This window comes from Drosophila yakuba, chromosome 2R (assembly GCF_016746365.2).
Source record: "Drosophila yakuba strain Tai18E2 chromosome 2R, Prin_Dyak_Tai18E2_2.1, whole genome shotgun sequence".
Lineage (NCBI taxonomy): Eukaryota > Metazoa > Arthropoda > Insecta > Diptera > Drosophilidae > Drosophila > Drosophila yakuba.
Window position 1 is genome coordinate 21,520,535 of NC_052528.2, and position 14,816 is coordinate 21,535,350.

Consider the following 14,816-nt stretch of genomic DNA (forward strand, 5'->3'; position numbering starts at 1 on the left):
GTGGTAGGAAATCGGTGGCAAGAGGTAAGAGGCAAGGGCAAGGGGCAAGCGGCAAGTAAACAAACATTTTGATGATTCGCCATGTCAAGTGGGTCGGTTTCGCAGCCAGGCGGGCGGATTAAAATGGATTACAACTGAATTATTTGATAATGTCCCAGCAGATGCAACACATCGCATTGGTTTCGCCCCGAATCGCATTTAATTTTTATCAATGCGAAAATCATTTTTGGTTGCTGCGTTTTTTTATTACCATTTTATTGGGGTTTTTTCGCCGTACCGAATCGTGTTTTCAATTTTCCTCCGGATCTACCCTTTTTTTTGGTGAAAAATCATTTGCTGAGCTCTTTTTGTAGTCAAATATGGTTTGGGTGTCCCTTTTTTTTAGCTCTATATAATTGATTTTATTTGCGCAAAATCAGGAAAGCTTGTTCGCTTTATGTGCGTTTTTAATTATTTTAGTTAATTGGATATAATCACCTGCTATTCATGATCTCTAGAAAAACTGGTATGGCTTAAAAATATAATAAATTATGTTAAAAGCATATGCATTTCTTAGCATTTTGTAATTTTCCACCATATTGCTAAGCAAGTCAGCTCAATAGGTTTTTTTTTGCTGGCCTAATGAATATTTCAGTTTTGGCAACATCGCCATGGACGTCTATCGATGGCCATTTCCCACTCGATCCAGCTGCTCCTCCATCTCAATCAGCCTTTGGCTCATACATAACCCGGTAAATCCTTTTCCAGCTCTATGGCATCGTTGCCAATTTTCACACCAGCGACAATTACTCAAACCGTTGGCAACAATAAAAACGCTTTTCCCTGACCCGCTTTTCCCCCGGACTTTTCCCATCCCGCCCCCGCAGTCCCCGCAGTCACAGCTCGCCACTCGGAAACGAGGGAATGCCGGCAAAACAATCGTTGACAAAAATATTTGCATGCACTCTGGGTGCACTTGTCCGAATCGCTGCGATGCGCTGAGCTGGGGATGCAGCTGCTCCTGCTGGTGGCGCGTGTGTTGCCATCGGCGGCGGCGCATTAAATATGCAACACCTATGACAGCAAGCCGCTTGACATTTAGATCCGAAAGCCCGGCACCGGAGACCCATTCCATTTTGAAGCTGCCCCAAATGCCCACACTAAAGTTTTGCCGGCAATTTGCAGCTAAATTTGTCAAAAAACCAAAAAAACCAGAAACTTGCCCGACTGAGAAATTATGACTTCCGCAATTGTTGGTGGAACAAAGGGAATCCAGCGCAGTGCCAAAGTGTGACCGAACCGAAACAGTTCAAAAGGCAACTGTTGCTCTTGAACCTTTCGGAAAATCCACCGCACCAAATGCTGCCCCCCACACGGCAAAGTTTTCAAATAGAAAATGTTTAATTTCCCCAAAGACAACGTCGATGCTGCTGCTGCTGCTGGTGCTGCTTTCCCGAAAACGCTGCGTTTTCCCACCCAAGCTAAGGAAACTTTCTTACATATTTTACAATAGATCTTCGTGTGTGTGAGTGAAAGAGTGTGTGTGGGTGTGTGTGTGTGGGTGGGTGCAACAGTGCAGCCGAAAAAGTTTCTCCTTTCCCGGGCGAAAAGTTAGCTAAGACAAACGCCCCCAAAACACCCACATCGCCGAGCGCCCATCGCCCATGAGCTTCCGGGTCGAACTTGTTAGTTTGCCATATAGCGTCGAAAATTATATTATTTTAAACTTTTCAAATGTCACCAGAGAGTCAGAAATTTCACCGAAACTCAGTGACAAACTCCTGTTGTTGCGACTCTCCTTCATTGTGTTCGTTAATTAAACATGTTGTCCCCACGAAGCGCACAATAAATCGAACTCAGCGGGAAAAAAAGTGTGTGTGGGTGGGAAAAAGGAAAATTGAAAATTAACTGCATTATCTGATCGAACGGGGTAATTAAATGTGGCTATCATTTCAGGTCAATCAAACGCCTAGTAATGGCATCCATAGCGCTGCAAGTTCCAAAAAACATGCAGTAATAAATGGAATTTGTTGTAAACTCGCTATGAATGTCAGTCATGTCCGTTTGCAACAGGCATTTGATTTAAAAAATATCTTTAAAAGTTTATTGTTGCCGAAAAATCATTTTGTAGACACTTTTGACTATTTTGAATACCAGTTTTGGCAACTAACATTTTATGTAACTGCCACTATTGTTCTTCTGTAGTATTAGTTTTGTTCTGTTTTCTTCTGGAGTTTCACACTTTTTTGTTGATTCTTTTGAAGTCGTTATCAATTTGTGTACTGCACCAGTCATACTTGCAATCTCGGAATCAATTCAGAGTTTTTCTTATTCTCATTTCTCCCATGGAGCCCATTACAATCTAAAACTGTCGCAAAATGTTACAATGCGATCAAAGCAAAACTTCAGCTTCAGTGCTGGCAAACAGAAAAAAAAACGAAACGAAACTCAACGAAGAGCTCTACAATGGAAGCTGCCTCGCAGTTATGGTGCACAATCAAAGTGGCAACATCGTCGGCGGCAACTGCAACACAAATTGCTTGGCGGCAGGGCCTTTTCTGTTTGCAGAGTTCAGTTGACACTGCCTGCCACCGCCACTTGCCACGCGACAACTAGCTGGAAGGCAGCCAGCCATCAGCCATCCAACCATCCAACCATCCAGCCATCCAGTCATACAGCCATCTAGGCGGCCAACAAGTGTTTAGCGTTTTGTTTTCAGTGCAATTAAAAAGCGCCTACACGCCTGACACGCCCCCTCAAGTGTTGGCAGCCGCTGCTGTTGACAAACAAACAGCAAAAGGCCACAAAAGACACAAAGGGGGCTGTGTTCCAACACTTGAGCTCTCTTTTTTAACAGTCGGCCACAGTCGCGTCTCTTTTGCTCGCCAGCGGCGCTTGGGGATATGCAGCACAAATGGCTGGCGTCAAGCACTGCGTATACGTGATATGTGGCAGCGGGGCGTATACGTAATGCGAGGGGAGAGAGCAGCTCAAAGAAAAACCTAGCTGGTCTAGGTCTGAATTAGCATAATATGCCATAATGGCAGTTTTTTAACAATTCCCCCCGAAGTGTTGAGTTTCAAAAACCAAGGGGCCAGCCTTTGTGACTGTGGCAGTGCAATGGATGGTTTGATTTTAAAATAATTTAATAACTTTTTGGCCAGACTAAAGGGGTCTGCCCAATGCAGGCGGGGCGAAAAGAGAGGGGATTGACAAGGCGGAAAACATTTTGCATGGCAAGGCCTAAAACACGCTTGAATTATTCAAAGCATGTAACTGATGAAGCAGAAACGAGACGAGAACCAAAAACTAGAGCTCCAATTTCAATGTTTGAGTATTTTTGAGTGCTACGTGTTATAGATATGTGTTATGTGTGTGCTGGCAGACTGGCAGCGTTTGCCACAAGTGCGTTTAGCACACTGAGAAAAAATATATCTAACCATTCAATGGTAAGGTATAAAGAAAGCTTTAGATAATATCTTTAAAAGGTATAGAGGTATAATGAATAACATTGCCAAGTTTCAACAGATTATAAACTATCTAGTTCGTTTCTCCAGGTGCGTTTGTGTGTGCGAGCAAGTGCATTGCCTATTATGCTACCAAATGAAAGTGGTAATAAATTGGACAAGATGTTGCCATAAACCACACCACGACAAGCCACAGCAGGCCTCTGCTAGACAGGCCCATCGACCATCGGCCATCGACCGTAGAGCGTAGACCATTGGATATGGCCTTATGGCCAGGAATTGCAAATGCAACGCATGCTGCAGTGGCGTGTTGCAACTTGCAGCAACCAACATGATTATCATGTACGAAATGCATTCGAAACCGGAGCCAGCTGGCCAACAGCTGACGTAGCTGGCCAAAACCAGCCTCCATCACCATCTCCATTCCACTCCGCTCCACCTGCAGCAGCTCTTCGGTAACCACCTATCAACCACAAGCGCATTTATGGCCATCAGAATGGGGGGTGTCCTGCACGGCAAGGATTGGCCATGGGGGTTTAGAGGGCAGGTTGGGGGGCAAGTTGCCCATTTAATCTCTCCAAGTGACTTGCAATTGAAATAGAAACGAAAATAACTCAAAGTGCATACGATGTGGGAGCAGCAGCAGCACATAAATGCTTCCAAATGCATCGAACGCTCAAAGAGGGATTCGGATTTGCAGCTCGGCCACTTGAGCTCGTCCTCAGTTATTAAATATTAGTAGTTGTAGTAGTAGTTGTAGAACAGTAGCAGCGGACTAAGCTGAAGGTTCAACAGTTAATACGCTTAACTTGAGTTTAATCCCACTGCTGTTAACAAATTCATAAGCCAGAATTATTGTGATTTCAGTTAAGGTCAATGGGACGTTATAATCAGGCGGTAAGCGTATGTTTGTTGATTTTTGATTCACTTTAATCAAACAGATTTCATTAATTGTGTGGCTGAGCAGCTGGATAATGGAGCTGCGACCCATTAATTTGTTAATTAACGGGGGAAAAAAAATTGTTTAAATAAAGTTTGTATCTATATGCAGATATTGGTTTGTTTTTACTGTTTACTTTTGGATATTTCATTGAATTATGGACAAAAACATAATCTCAGCTTTCAGGAGTGCTCTTTTTCCATAAATGGTTGGTTTCCTTTAATGCTGTAGTAAAAAGTTACATATTGTTAAGCCGGAGCTAAACAGAAATTGGATATTGCATGGCCTTTTTGTTATAAAATTATCTCAGCCCTTTGTGATTATTTTCCGCATAGATGTGATGCAAACTGAGAATTTAATACGCATACGCAGCGTTGTCCCAAGCAAAGCCTCGCTAATTCGCTGTGTTGCCTCTGGTGGTGTTGCTGTTGTTTAATATTTGTGTTGGCCGACAATCTCAGCAGGCAAAACAATCAAGCTTGGACAAAGTTGTTGAAAACTTTTCACTCGCACCCAGTGGTTGTATGCGATGCGATAGGATTTTTATGTAAAACATAATTGCAGATTAGTCGCGGCGGCAATGTGCAAATAAAAGCAAAGACAACCCAGCAGAGGCAAAAACTGCAAAAAAAAAAAAAAATAAATAAAAAAATCAAAATGTAATCGTTCTGTTGCCGCTTAAAGAGGATTAAACATGAGTGAAAGAGCTGCCGGGATTCCCGAAATGGGTGAGGAGTGGCTGTGTGGTGTGGGTGGCAGTGAATGAATGAAAGCTGGATAAGGGAGTTCCAGGAGGTGGATGAGGAGGGGGAGGAGGAGGATGTGCGGAAAACGGAAGGGCCACTCGACACTTCCCGTATGAATGCAAAGTGCAACTGGCTGTCAATTTGTTTGGCATCCTGCCACTCCGGGTGCTGCTGCTGCAGCTGCTGCTGCCACAGCGCTCCCCAAAGATATTTTCGATTAATTAAGAACTAAAAATGAAATGGCATAAAACCAATCAAATGGCCAAATGGCCAACCCGGCTTTCACCGCAATTGCGAAAACGCTACAGAGCCGTTTGCTCAAGCTGCAAAATATGACTTCAAATTAATGCAGAGTGAGGTGCTCTATTGCCATGCATTTCGCCTATTTGCACAATAAATGAAGCTGAAAATGACCCCCGGCATCTGAGAGCCTCCAGCTTTCTGCCTCCGATCTGTGCCCACTCCGAATGGAAACGTAAATATTTGAGCTGCAATCGAGATGCTGCTACCTGGATACCTGGCACCCAGTCACTCATTCACTTCCCCTTTTAACTCAGTTATTGATTCGTTAAGCATTTCGGCCAGAGTCCAAAAATGCCTCACTTATAGAATGCGATTCCGAGATGTTATTGCAAAATATGTCAATAAATTGCTACTGAATGTCAGTTCTTAGAGGACTGGGTGTATTTTGGTCAGCAAAAATTTTCTTTTGCCAAATTACATTGCAAAAATAAGTAAAGCTAAGGTGAAATCCCTATGTAGACAAGAAAGTGATTAGAAAACAAGTATATCAACGTTAGAAAGAATTGAATTGGGCAATTTCATAGCATACTGCAAGAAGAATAAAGCTTTTTTGTTGAACCTCCTATTAAAAGAAATAACTCTAACCAAACTCGTTCACTAAGCTATATTTCAGCTTTATGACGACAGTTTTTTGCTGCTGACCAAACATCTGGGACGCGTTTAACCAGTTTATCAGTTCGGTTTCATTGCCAAATCACGTTAAAATCAATGCCCGACCCTGTTTGCAAGTGTCAAAGGTGCATTCAGCTATCAGCTGCTGGCCAAGCACGATAACCACCACACCCCACCTATGTCCTTGAGCCATGGCCGACCTTATAAATTAGCTGCCAGGCGAGAAGTCAACCGATGTCGGCGTCGTCGTCGCCGCTAGTCTAATGAACGCACCACATAAACATAAATTATGGCCAGCCCCAGTGCTGCAGGTCAGCCCCTCTCCGTATCCCCATATCCCCGCATCCCCACTCCGCTCACCCTTCTAGTGGCCCCAACTCAACCAGAGAGCCCTTCCTCGTTCGCCTCGTAAACTGCGACCAGAGACGGCATATTTGCGCAGCATACTTTTGGGCGCCGGACGGGTCGCGTTGCATGCTTTTTGGCTGCGCTCGGTTTTATCCTGCAGTAAAAAGCATTTTTGGCACGGCACTCGCTGCTCTCCTTATACCCTCACCATGTGTGGCGTCCCTGCATTCAGTCATAAGCCTTGTCAAGTCAATATTTATTACCTGTTAGGTGTCTGTCACTTTCAATATACATTCTGTTGACTTCATTTTGGATACTTTTATAGCCTAGCCATGGGGTATTCTGAAAAGGTAATCTTCCAAAAATAATATTGAATCCTTTTCGTTTGGGTATTCCATGTTTCGGCTTCAAAAAGTATTTCTCCCCCCGCTGCCCGTGTGCTCCTTCAGTTCGCCACTCTTTCACACTTTTTTGCATTAATTTATTTTCTCATTTTTTATTGTTTTTCCTTGCATATGCATGTGTGTGTTTTACTTAAAATAAATGTTACTCTTTAATCATAATATATATTCACAGTTTTTTGTAAGTAGGTGTGTGTGTGTGTGTGAGTGTATTTTTAAGTTAAACTAATATTTATTCGTATATGTATTTCCGATTTTTAATATATTTAAAGGTATTTACAGTGTGGGAAATAAATATACGCTATCCACTAAATAGGTTTATAAATAATTTAAATATCCTGATTCATAGAAATGCACTTTTATTTAATCTAAAGTTATTGCCGATATGTGAGCCAATCCACTCGGGTAATTTTCTTGTGCGCTTAGTGCTGTGTGACTTTTGCAAATACACTGCGATTGAGAGGTACATAGGCGCTTCTAGAAGATCATCTAATATTACCTGGTGTTACGGAAAACGGAGGTGGGTGGGGCGCGCTCTAAATTCAGCTAACAACGAATTTTAAAACTTAGGGGTATTCTCTAAAATATGCCTACACTTAAAGCCTGGACTTCAACTTCAACAAACTCAACGAAACTCTTGTATTGCACGATCGACGACGACGACGACTGGAAAGTAAGGCCAACAAACAACTAACCTGCCTGCCACACTCAACACTGATTCTAACTAGCTAGCCTATATCCACTATATTACTATATAGTAACACACATATCCGCATATATATACGATCTCAGCCATGCCTGAAACTGACTAACTGCTCTCATATTCCCTATAGATATACATATGCATACTGGTATACATAACATACTTAACGTGTACTTTACTTTACTGCATAGCTTACTCCTTCGACCTGCTATCCTTCTATTTGGGGATCCTGTGGCCTAAACTGACTGCCAGAAGTATGCAACAGCGTGTGGAATTCTTTCGGTGTGATAGGGGGAAACCTTAACTATTTATCCTTCTCTGCGCCTCTCCTCTTCGCGAAATTTCGTTCTGGTAAGACTGGTTGTAGATTTGTGCACTTAGCTGTGGTTCTGCCATCTATCTGTTGCCTCTGCTGACCAGCAAAGTGAGCAATGTCCCTGTGAGAAGGAGGCCCAAACTGCTCACAGCTGACCGAGTGGAGCCATTGCCATCGCCGTCCCTGCACATGCTCGGATTCCGGGTGAAGTCCTCGCAGTAGGTCTGTAAAGTAGATTCAGTTACAAATTGTTCAGGTAGAATCTATTTTTTCGAAGTACCGTGGTCAGGCTACCAACAGCCTTCTCCACCAGCTGGCGAGTGAACTTTGCCGCCTCGGCGCTGCAGATCTTACGTGCAGCATCCTCCGAGCAATCCACATATTCGTTGATGGAGCTTTAAATACAAGTTATGGAATGATTTTTATTCCTAGTAATAAAACTCTGCCTCTGTCAAAATAGACTAGCCAATATTTTCCCTTTTTCAATCGAACGCAATATAACATTTCAATTACAATTTACAATTGCGTTCCATGGCAATAGCATTCGTTTCATTTGGTAAGCACAACAAAACCTGCATTGCATCGATTTAAATATTCATTAGAGAGCATTGTAAGGCATTTGATAGCCTCCTTAAAACCATTTGGGCTGCATATGGGATATTCGCTTCACTCACCAGCAAATGGTCTTAATGTTCTCATTCAGGGTGCCGTTCTCGGAGTTTTGCGGATTCTTGTTGGGCTTGAGGAACACCAAGGTCTCGCGGTAGCGATTGGAGCACACCTCGAACTCCTTCTTGGCCATTTTGGAGCAGGGAATGTGCTTCAGGTACTCGTCCTGGAAGGTGCCCTTGTTGCACAGATCCCTGATGAACTGAATGGTGCCGTGGTAGAGCTTGTTGAACTGATTCCTCTGCTGCAGATCCATGCAACGGCGTGTGTAGCTCTGGATGCACCTCACTCCCTTGCGCAGCTCACTGGGAACACACGAAACATTGTTGTTGCAATAAAACAAATTAAAAATGCAATTGTAAATTCAAAATTAAATGATTTGAAAAGTATTACTGAGTTTCAAGTTCTCAATTCATTTTTCATGGATAAGTTCAAACACCCAAATCGATCATCAGCGCACAGCAAACAGTTGTATTGTTGTGAACCACAGATTGCGATTGCGATTGCGATTGGGATGTGGATGCAGTGAATCCAGATCGACGAGGGAATTTCGCCCGTGAAGCCACTTACTGACAAAGTTTTTCCAGTTCCTCCTTCTTGGCCGGGCCAATCGAGAAGTCCGTTAACTGCAGCATATCAAGTGGTTGGGAGCACTTGGTTAACTCCTCCTGGCCGCATTCCTCCGAATTGGCCACATCCGCCGAGAGGAGTAGCAGCAGGGCTGGAAATCCGATACCAAAGTGGGTGGCGGGTGGCGAGTTGGGCGAGAGTGAGAGACAAATAAACAAACAAACAGAAACATTGAAATAGTGCTCCAGCTGAAAGCTAAAAGGCAATCCGAGACTCTTGGCCAGCAGCAGGAGCTCCGTTCAGCCAGCCAGTTGCAACAAAGTTGCAAATGTGCGTCAGGGGTAATAAAGTTAAACGTAAGTGAAATTGGCATTTCATAAATTTTTCGACCAACTTTTCTCCGTCCATCTTAAGCGGCACTCCCACATATCTGGTCAGATTTTGTGCCCTTAGATAACCCACTATCCCCATCGTTCACATTTCGATAAACTATGTTCTATATACTATACACATACCCGAGAAAATCAAAAGAGTCCAGCTCCAGTTGCGATTCCACATTGGATGCATTTCGCCCGCGTCCCTTCGCTTTTTGCTGGCTGTTTACAATGCAATTGTTTCCGCAAGGGCAGTTAAGTGCTTGTAACTGGTTTGGCTGAAAATCACACAAAAAAATCGCGGAAAAAATGTTAAATTAATGGAGAATCATGACATGTATTGAATGCTAATGCTTATGACAAATTATAGGCTTCGCCTATTATTAAATAGACTACTACGCTGCCAGCGCACTTTCGTATTTTCTTATTTATGGACCGATCAAGTCGCAGTAAAAGAAAATCTATGCTGACAAATAAAAGCTGCAGCAAAAGCAAACAAAAGCGCAAAAAATAAAATCACGACCAAGCGAAACAAAAAATTGATCTAAAAATAAATAAGTTGTCTGCGATGAAGAGCGAAAAGCGAAAGCAAAACGTCAGAGGTTGTCTTGTTTTCATTTCGTATAGAATTCACTCTTTTTCACTGGGGGTTCCTTCTAATATTTTTCTGCCAGTGGGTGCTTTTATCTCTGCATTTCTTTTTGCCAATTATCGTTGCAAATGTGGCGTGGACAGGTCAAAGTATAGTTGGCGAAAAAAGCGAGTGGGTTGAGTGGTTTTGGCCAAAACAAAACACTGAGGCTAAATACCTAAATAAACACATTAGAGTATTTATTGTAAAATTATCATTTAAATACAAGTAGTAGTTGAGGTGCTAACAATTGAATTCCAACAATTATCGTAAAGAGATGTGCAGTTAAACTGCGCTTTATGAACTGAAAAGAACCCTTAGACAGAAAATTTAATAAATTATTTAAACATACATAGCACTTGGGGCCAGAAGGTCGATTTACAAATGGAGCTACTGACCCTTCCAACACTGCTAAACCTTTTTATATCTTTCGGTTTTTTATTACCTCACATTTTCCGCTAGTATGTGTTCAATTAGTAGACTATTTGATCCAGTTGCGTACTATCTTTAATTAAAACGTTTTTCTTGTACTATATATACGAAACTATTTATAATAGACGCATGGATTCGTAATAATATTAATACAACTTTTTTAATAATTAGCAAAATATAATTCCGCATAAAAAGCGCGAGTAACGCAAAAAATGAATAACTGCACTGCCCCTGATATGCATGAGATATATGTATGTAAAAATGAAGTGAAAAAAACTGATACAAATTGCTGTTGATTTTCGAACATTTGGCCAGGTAAAAATGTTTGTAGCCTTTGATTATATTGTGTGGGCATTTATGTTTTTATGCCAATATGTAAACACAAATAACTATTGTGCATTCACAGTTCTTCGACAGATGCATTTATAGCCCATAAATAAACGATACGCAAATAAACACAACACAAACACTTTTCAAAAGCCTCTCAACGATTTCTCGACATCGACATTTGTTGATGTTCAAATGATTGAAGAAAAATATGAGAGGCTCGCATGGAATTGGTACAGGTCAGGGTTTTGCGCCAGATGAAAGCAATAAAAACTGAAAAAAGGTAAATATACGAGGAAAGGTTTTCGCTGGCACAAAACACTTGGCTATTTATGCCATTACATAAGACCGTGTCTGAAAGAGGCCAATGTGCCGTCAGACTTGAACATGTGCATAGTTTTGCACTCTTGATTAGCAGGTTGCAATCGCACACTATTTGCTACTTTATACCAGGTTACGACCCACTTGCACCTCCTTCGACTGATACATCTGATATCGTCGCCAATTCGCGCGTTGCACTTCCGCATATGCAAAAGTGAGGTTTTCGCAGCTGTTTTCAGTGAGTCGCCTTGGGTATGGAATGATATGATATGGGGGCCCTGTTGATTGAACAACGAAAACAAAACACTTAACGGAGCAGAAAGAGCGAAATAGGCGGTCGAAAGAACTGTAAGTTCGCGGATCTTCGAAAGAGATTTCAATCAGAAACAGAGAGAAAAACATATGCACTTGACTTCAAATTTATCGTTTGCAATAGCTTTGGAACTCAAATGAAAGGATTTTACTTAAATTGAACTATATTACTGGTATGATCAGTTGAATCTATGGCCTCTAAGCTGCACACAACTTTGTGCATAAATCAACATTCTCAACTATATACAAAACAACAAGCTATTCGGTTACTTTTGTTTGACATGGATAATGCATCGATCGCCACCCGTTTGTTTGCCGTGCAACAGTGGCAACAGTTGCCTTGAAAGAGGCATGGGGCGGCGAAGGGGCGTGGTGCGGGCTGCACGTGATGCAAGAATGCAGTCGGACGAGCCTCTCGGTGGCGATCGATCTTGCGTTCAAGATCGTCGCCCTGTGCGAATTCAAAACGAAAACCAAGAGCCGGTTTTCTGCCCTGTTTATTTATATATTGGACATCGCACTGCTTTTGGTCTTAATTCGTTTGATTACTTTTTGTCTGAAGCCGCCGAGCGACGCGCTTTCGAATGACAGCTGCAGCGGACGGTTCGACGAGCGGTATGGCGATATGGCGGTTTGGCGGTTTGGCGGTTTGGCGGTTGGGCGGTATAGCGATCGAGTTGAAGATCGATTTGGAGATCGAGATCGGGCTCGGGATCGAGGCGGTGGAGCGGACCTGAGCGGAGCAAGCGCGCCGTGTTGTTGGCCGACCGAGTGACAGTAGCGTACTGAACGCCAGAAGCAGCGGCGCCACTCGGCCAGCGAATGGGGATAACGATGGCGCTGGCGACGGCGTTGGCGAGTGGAGCCGAGCTGATATCCGAGCGCCAAGTATCCAAACTGTGCCGACTGTGCACGCTAGCAGCATGTTGCCAGCGGGTTAGCAACATGCGGCAACGGCTGCAACAACAGGTATTTCCCGCTGGCCAAGTGCAACTGATAAGCTGACCAACGACGACTGATGGTATGGCCGAAAGTAATCCCAATTCGTTGCCTTAGCCACTCAGCCACTTTGCCATTCAATTAATTTAATAAGAAGGAAGTGGGCTCGCATGATAAGATTGCAGATTATCTATTTGTCCAAGGAGGCCGAAGTGTATGTGCCGTACTTACGTACTTTTTTCCTAACCTCCTCCGCAGTTTGCCAATCATTTTTGTCGCATTGAGAAATATTTGATTACCCATGTTTGGCCCGTGTCAATAGCAGTAACACCAACAACAATCAACTACCCGTGCTCAAGTCAACTAGATTTACACGCGTGTCCTTGCCTTGCCTTTGTCTTGGCCGCCCACTTTCGCCCACCCTCGCCCACCTCAGCCCAGATTTGTTTGCTATATGCCAATTTGGCGGTCTGTTTGCATATTTACTGTAAACACTGTCCAAATTAGGCGGCGCTTTCCATTCACCGCCGCCGTCCTTGAGCTGAGTTTGCCCAAGGGGAATTCCGAATTCCGGGATTCCAGGGGAGTCGCAGACACAACCATAAATAGTTGGCCACAATGAAGACACTATCGAGGGAGTGGACACCTGTTAACGTGGCTACTCAGTTGTGGTGCAAGACAAAGGAAATGTATGGGAAAGCTGGGCATAACTTTCGGTCAGCAGTCAATTGGGAAATGATTGTAATGTGAATATAAAATTAAAGAGAGGCAATTTAAATGGAATTTGCACAAAGATATCAAGGAATTCATATTAATGCAACAGAACATTGCAACTATTAATATTCTTTATTGCAACTGGCCAATCAAAGATAGCTGTGTGAAACTTCATACATTTTAAGCAATTTTAATGCACATTTATAATAATTTAAAGCTCTGCTTATACCATATAGATACATATATACAAAACTAGTGATGAGGATGTTTGGCAGTCAGAATTAATACGATTTGTATAAACTAATCGGGTGGTTCAACTTGATTTAAAGCACTTGTAGATTAAATTGTCTGACTATCTGTAGATCAGATAAGGTCGTAATTCAATGAATTGGCCACTTCAGAGCTGGGACTCATCTAACCCACTCGGTTGCAGATTAGATAGTGTTTAAACTCACGTCGATGGTCGATTTAATTGCAAGTGTGCCTTGTAAATTGTGTCTGGCTAATTTACGCTTTAAGATTTATTTTGGTTAGCTAAGTTTTTACATATAACACGGCAGTTTCAGATATATTTTTTATCACTGATTTCTTTTCAATTTATGTTCCCTAATCCCATTACATTTTCACATGCCAATTAAACTGTAACTCAGCGGGGAATATAAATAAGCAGTAAAATGGGTAAACAACTTTAAGTGATGCATGCCACACATTTCAAGCTCTTGCGTCCTTTTAGTGCTCTACTTTTGTATTCATAATTATCGAAACTTAACCCTTGGCAAATGCAACGAGTCCTGTCTGTGTGTGTGTGTGTTTGCTGGTAGGTCATTACCACTGGCCACATGCGTTAAGGGTTAAGGATGAGGGACGGAAGGCGAGGGAAAGCTTTAAGCCATTGCTTATACGACAAACGAAAACAAAACCCAAGTTTGTTTTATTCTACTTGCCTTCCATGGCCGGACCAGCCAGAGGAGCACGCTCCTTCCAAACGGCTAACACCTACACACACACGCACACACACAGGCACATGCACACCGGAAATGCACTTGGCCAAAAGAGAAGGCAGTTGCCAACGCGATAGGAGATAGTCTTATCAACATATTGGGACCATGTGCTTGAAGCATGGAACGTATATTTGTCACTTCATTAATTAATTAATTATAATATGGGATATGCGTTTATTATTTATTATCTAAGCAAACTTGAGAATATCGGCTAATATACCTCATATCTTAGGGAGTACTCTTCAATTCTAGTTTTGATTATCTACCATTTTAAATGATTTTCTTCCTGTGCATACACACACACACATGCAAACACCACGATATCGCGCATTAGGAGCACCAGCAACAACAATAACCAGTGCGGGAATGGCAACAATAACAACAACGCTGAAAGTGGCTTGGCCAAAAGGACAGAAAGTGGGCGGTGGCAAAGGGAAAGGGAAGAGGGCGTTGGGTGGGTGCGGCTCGCTTGGCTTTTGTTCCTGCCTTTGCTGCTGCATTAGTTTGTGTTTGAACTTTGCAAGTTTTTGCCATCATTGTTGGTGTTTCGCCTGCTCGTTGTTGTTGTTGCTGCTGCTGCTGGGCAACTGTTGATGTTTACATTTAGCGCTTGGATTTATGAACTCCGCATGCGGGGCACGTAGCATTGGACAATTTAAAGTTTAGCACACCCACTCCCCTCCACACACACACACTCACACAGCAAGTAGG

At 42.7% G+C, this 14,816-nt stretch overlaps 1 protein-coding gene across 3 annotated transcripts; it reads right to left on the bottom strand.

Annotated features, from left to right (window-relative positions):
- Window positions 1–7,138: 7,138 nt before the first annotated feature.
- Window positions 7,139–12,413, bottom strand: LOC6531752. 3 transcript variants are annotated; one of them, XM_002092506.4, is made up of 6 exons: window positions 12,001–12,237; window positions 9,570–9,706; window positions 9,055–9,205; window positions 8,490–8,789; window positions 8,096–8,210; window positions 7,139–8,039 (listed from the first exon to the last, which is right to left on the bottom strand). In XM_002092506.4, exons 2-6 carry the CDS (start codon window positions 9,619–9,621, stop codon window positions 7,896–7,898), a joined length of 762 nt encoding a protein of 253 aa, XP_002092542.1. In that variant the 5' UTR covers window positions 9,622–9,706; window positions 12,001–12,237; the 3' UTR covers window positions 7,139–7,895. The 3 variants fall into 3 exon arrangements, with proteins under 3 accessions (XP_002092542.1, XP_039228202.1, XP_039228203.1); XM_039372268.2 differs by lacking the exon at window positions 12,001–12,237 and adding an exon at window positions 11,269–11,391; XM_039372269.1 differs by lacking the exons at window positions 7,139–8,039; window positions 8,096–8,210; window positions 8,490–8,789; window positions 9,055–9,205; window positions 9,570–9,706 and adding an exon at window positions 11,269–11,417 and having other exon boundaries at window positions 12,001–12,413.
- Window positions 12,414–14,816: the final 2,403 nt, after the last annotated feature.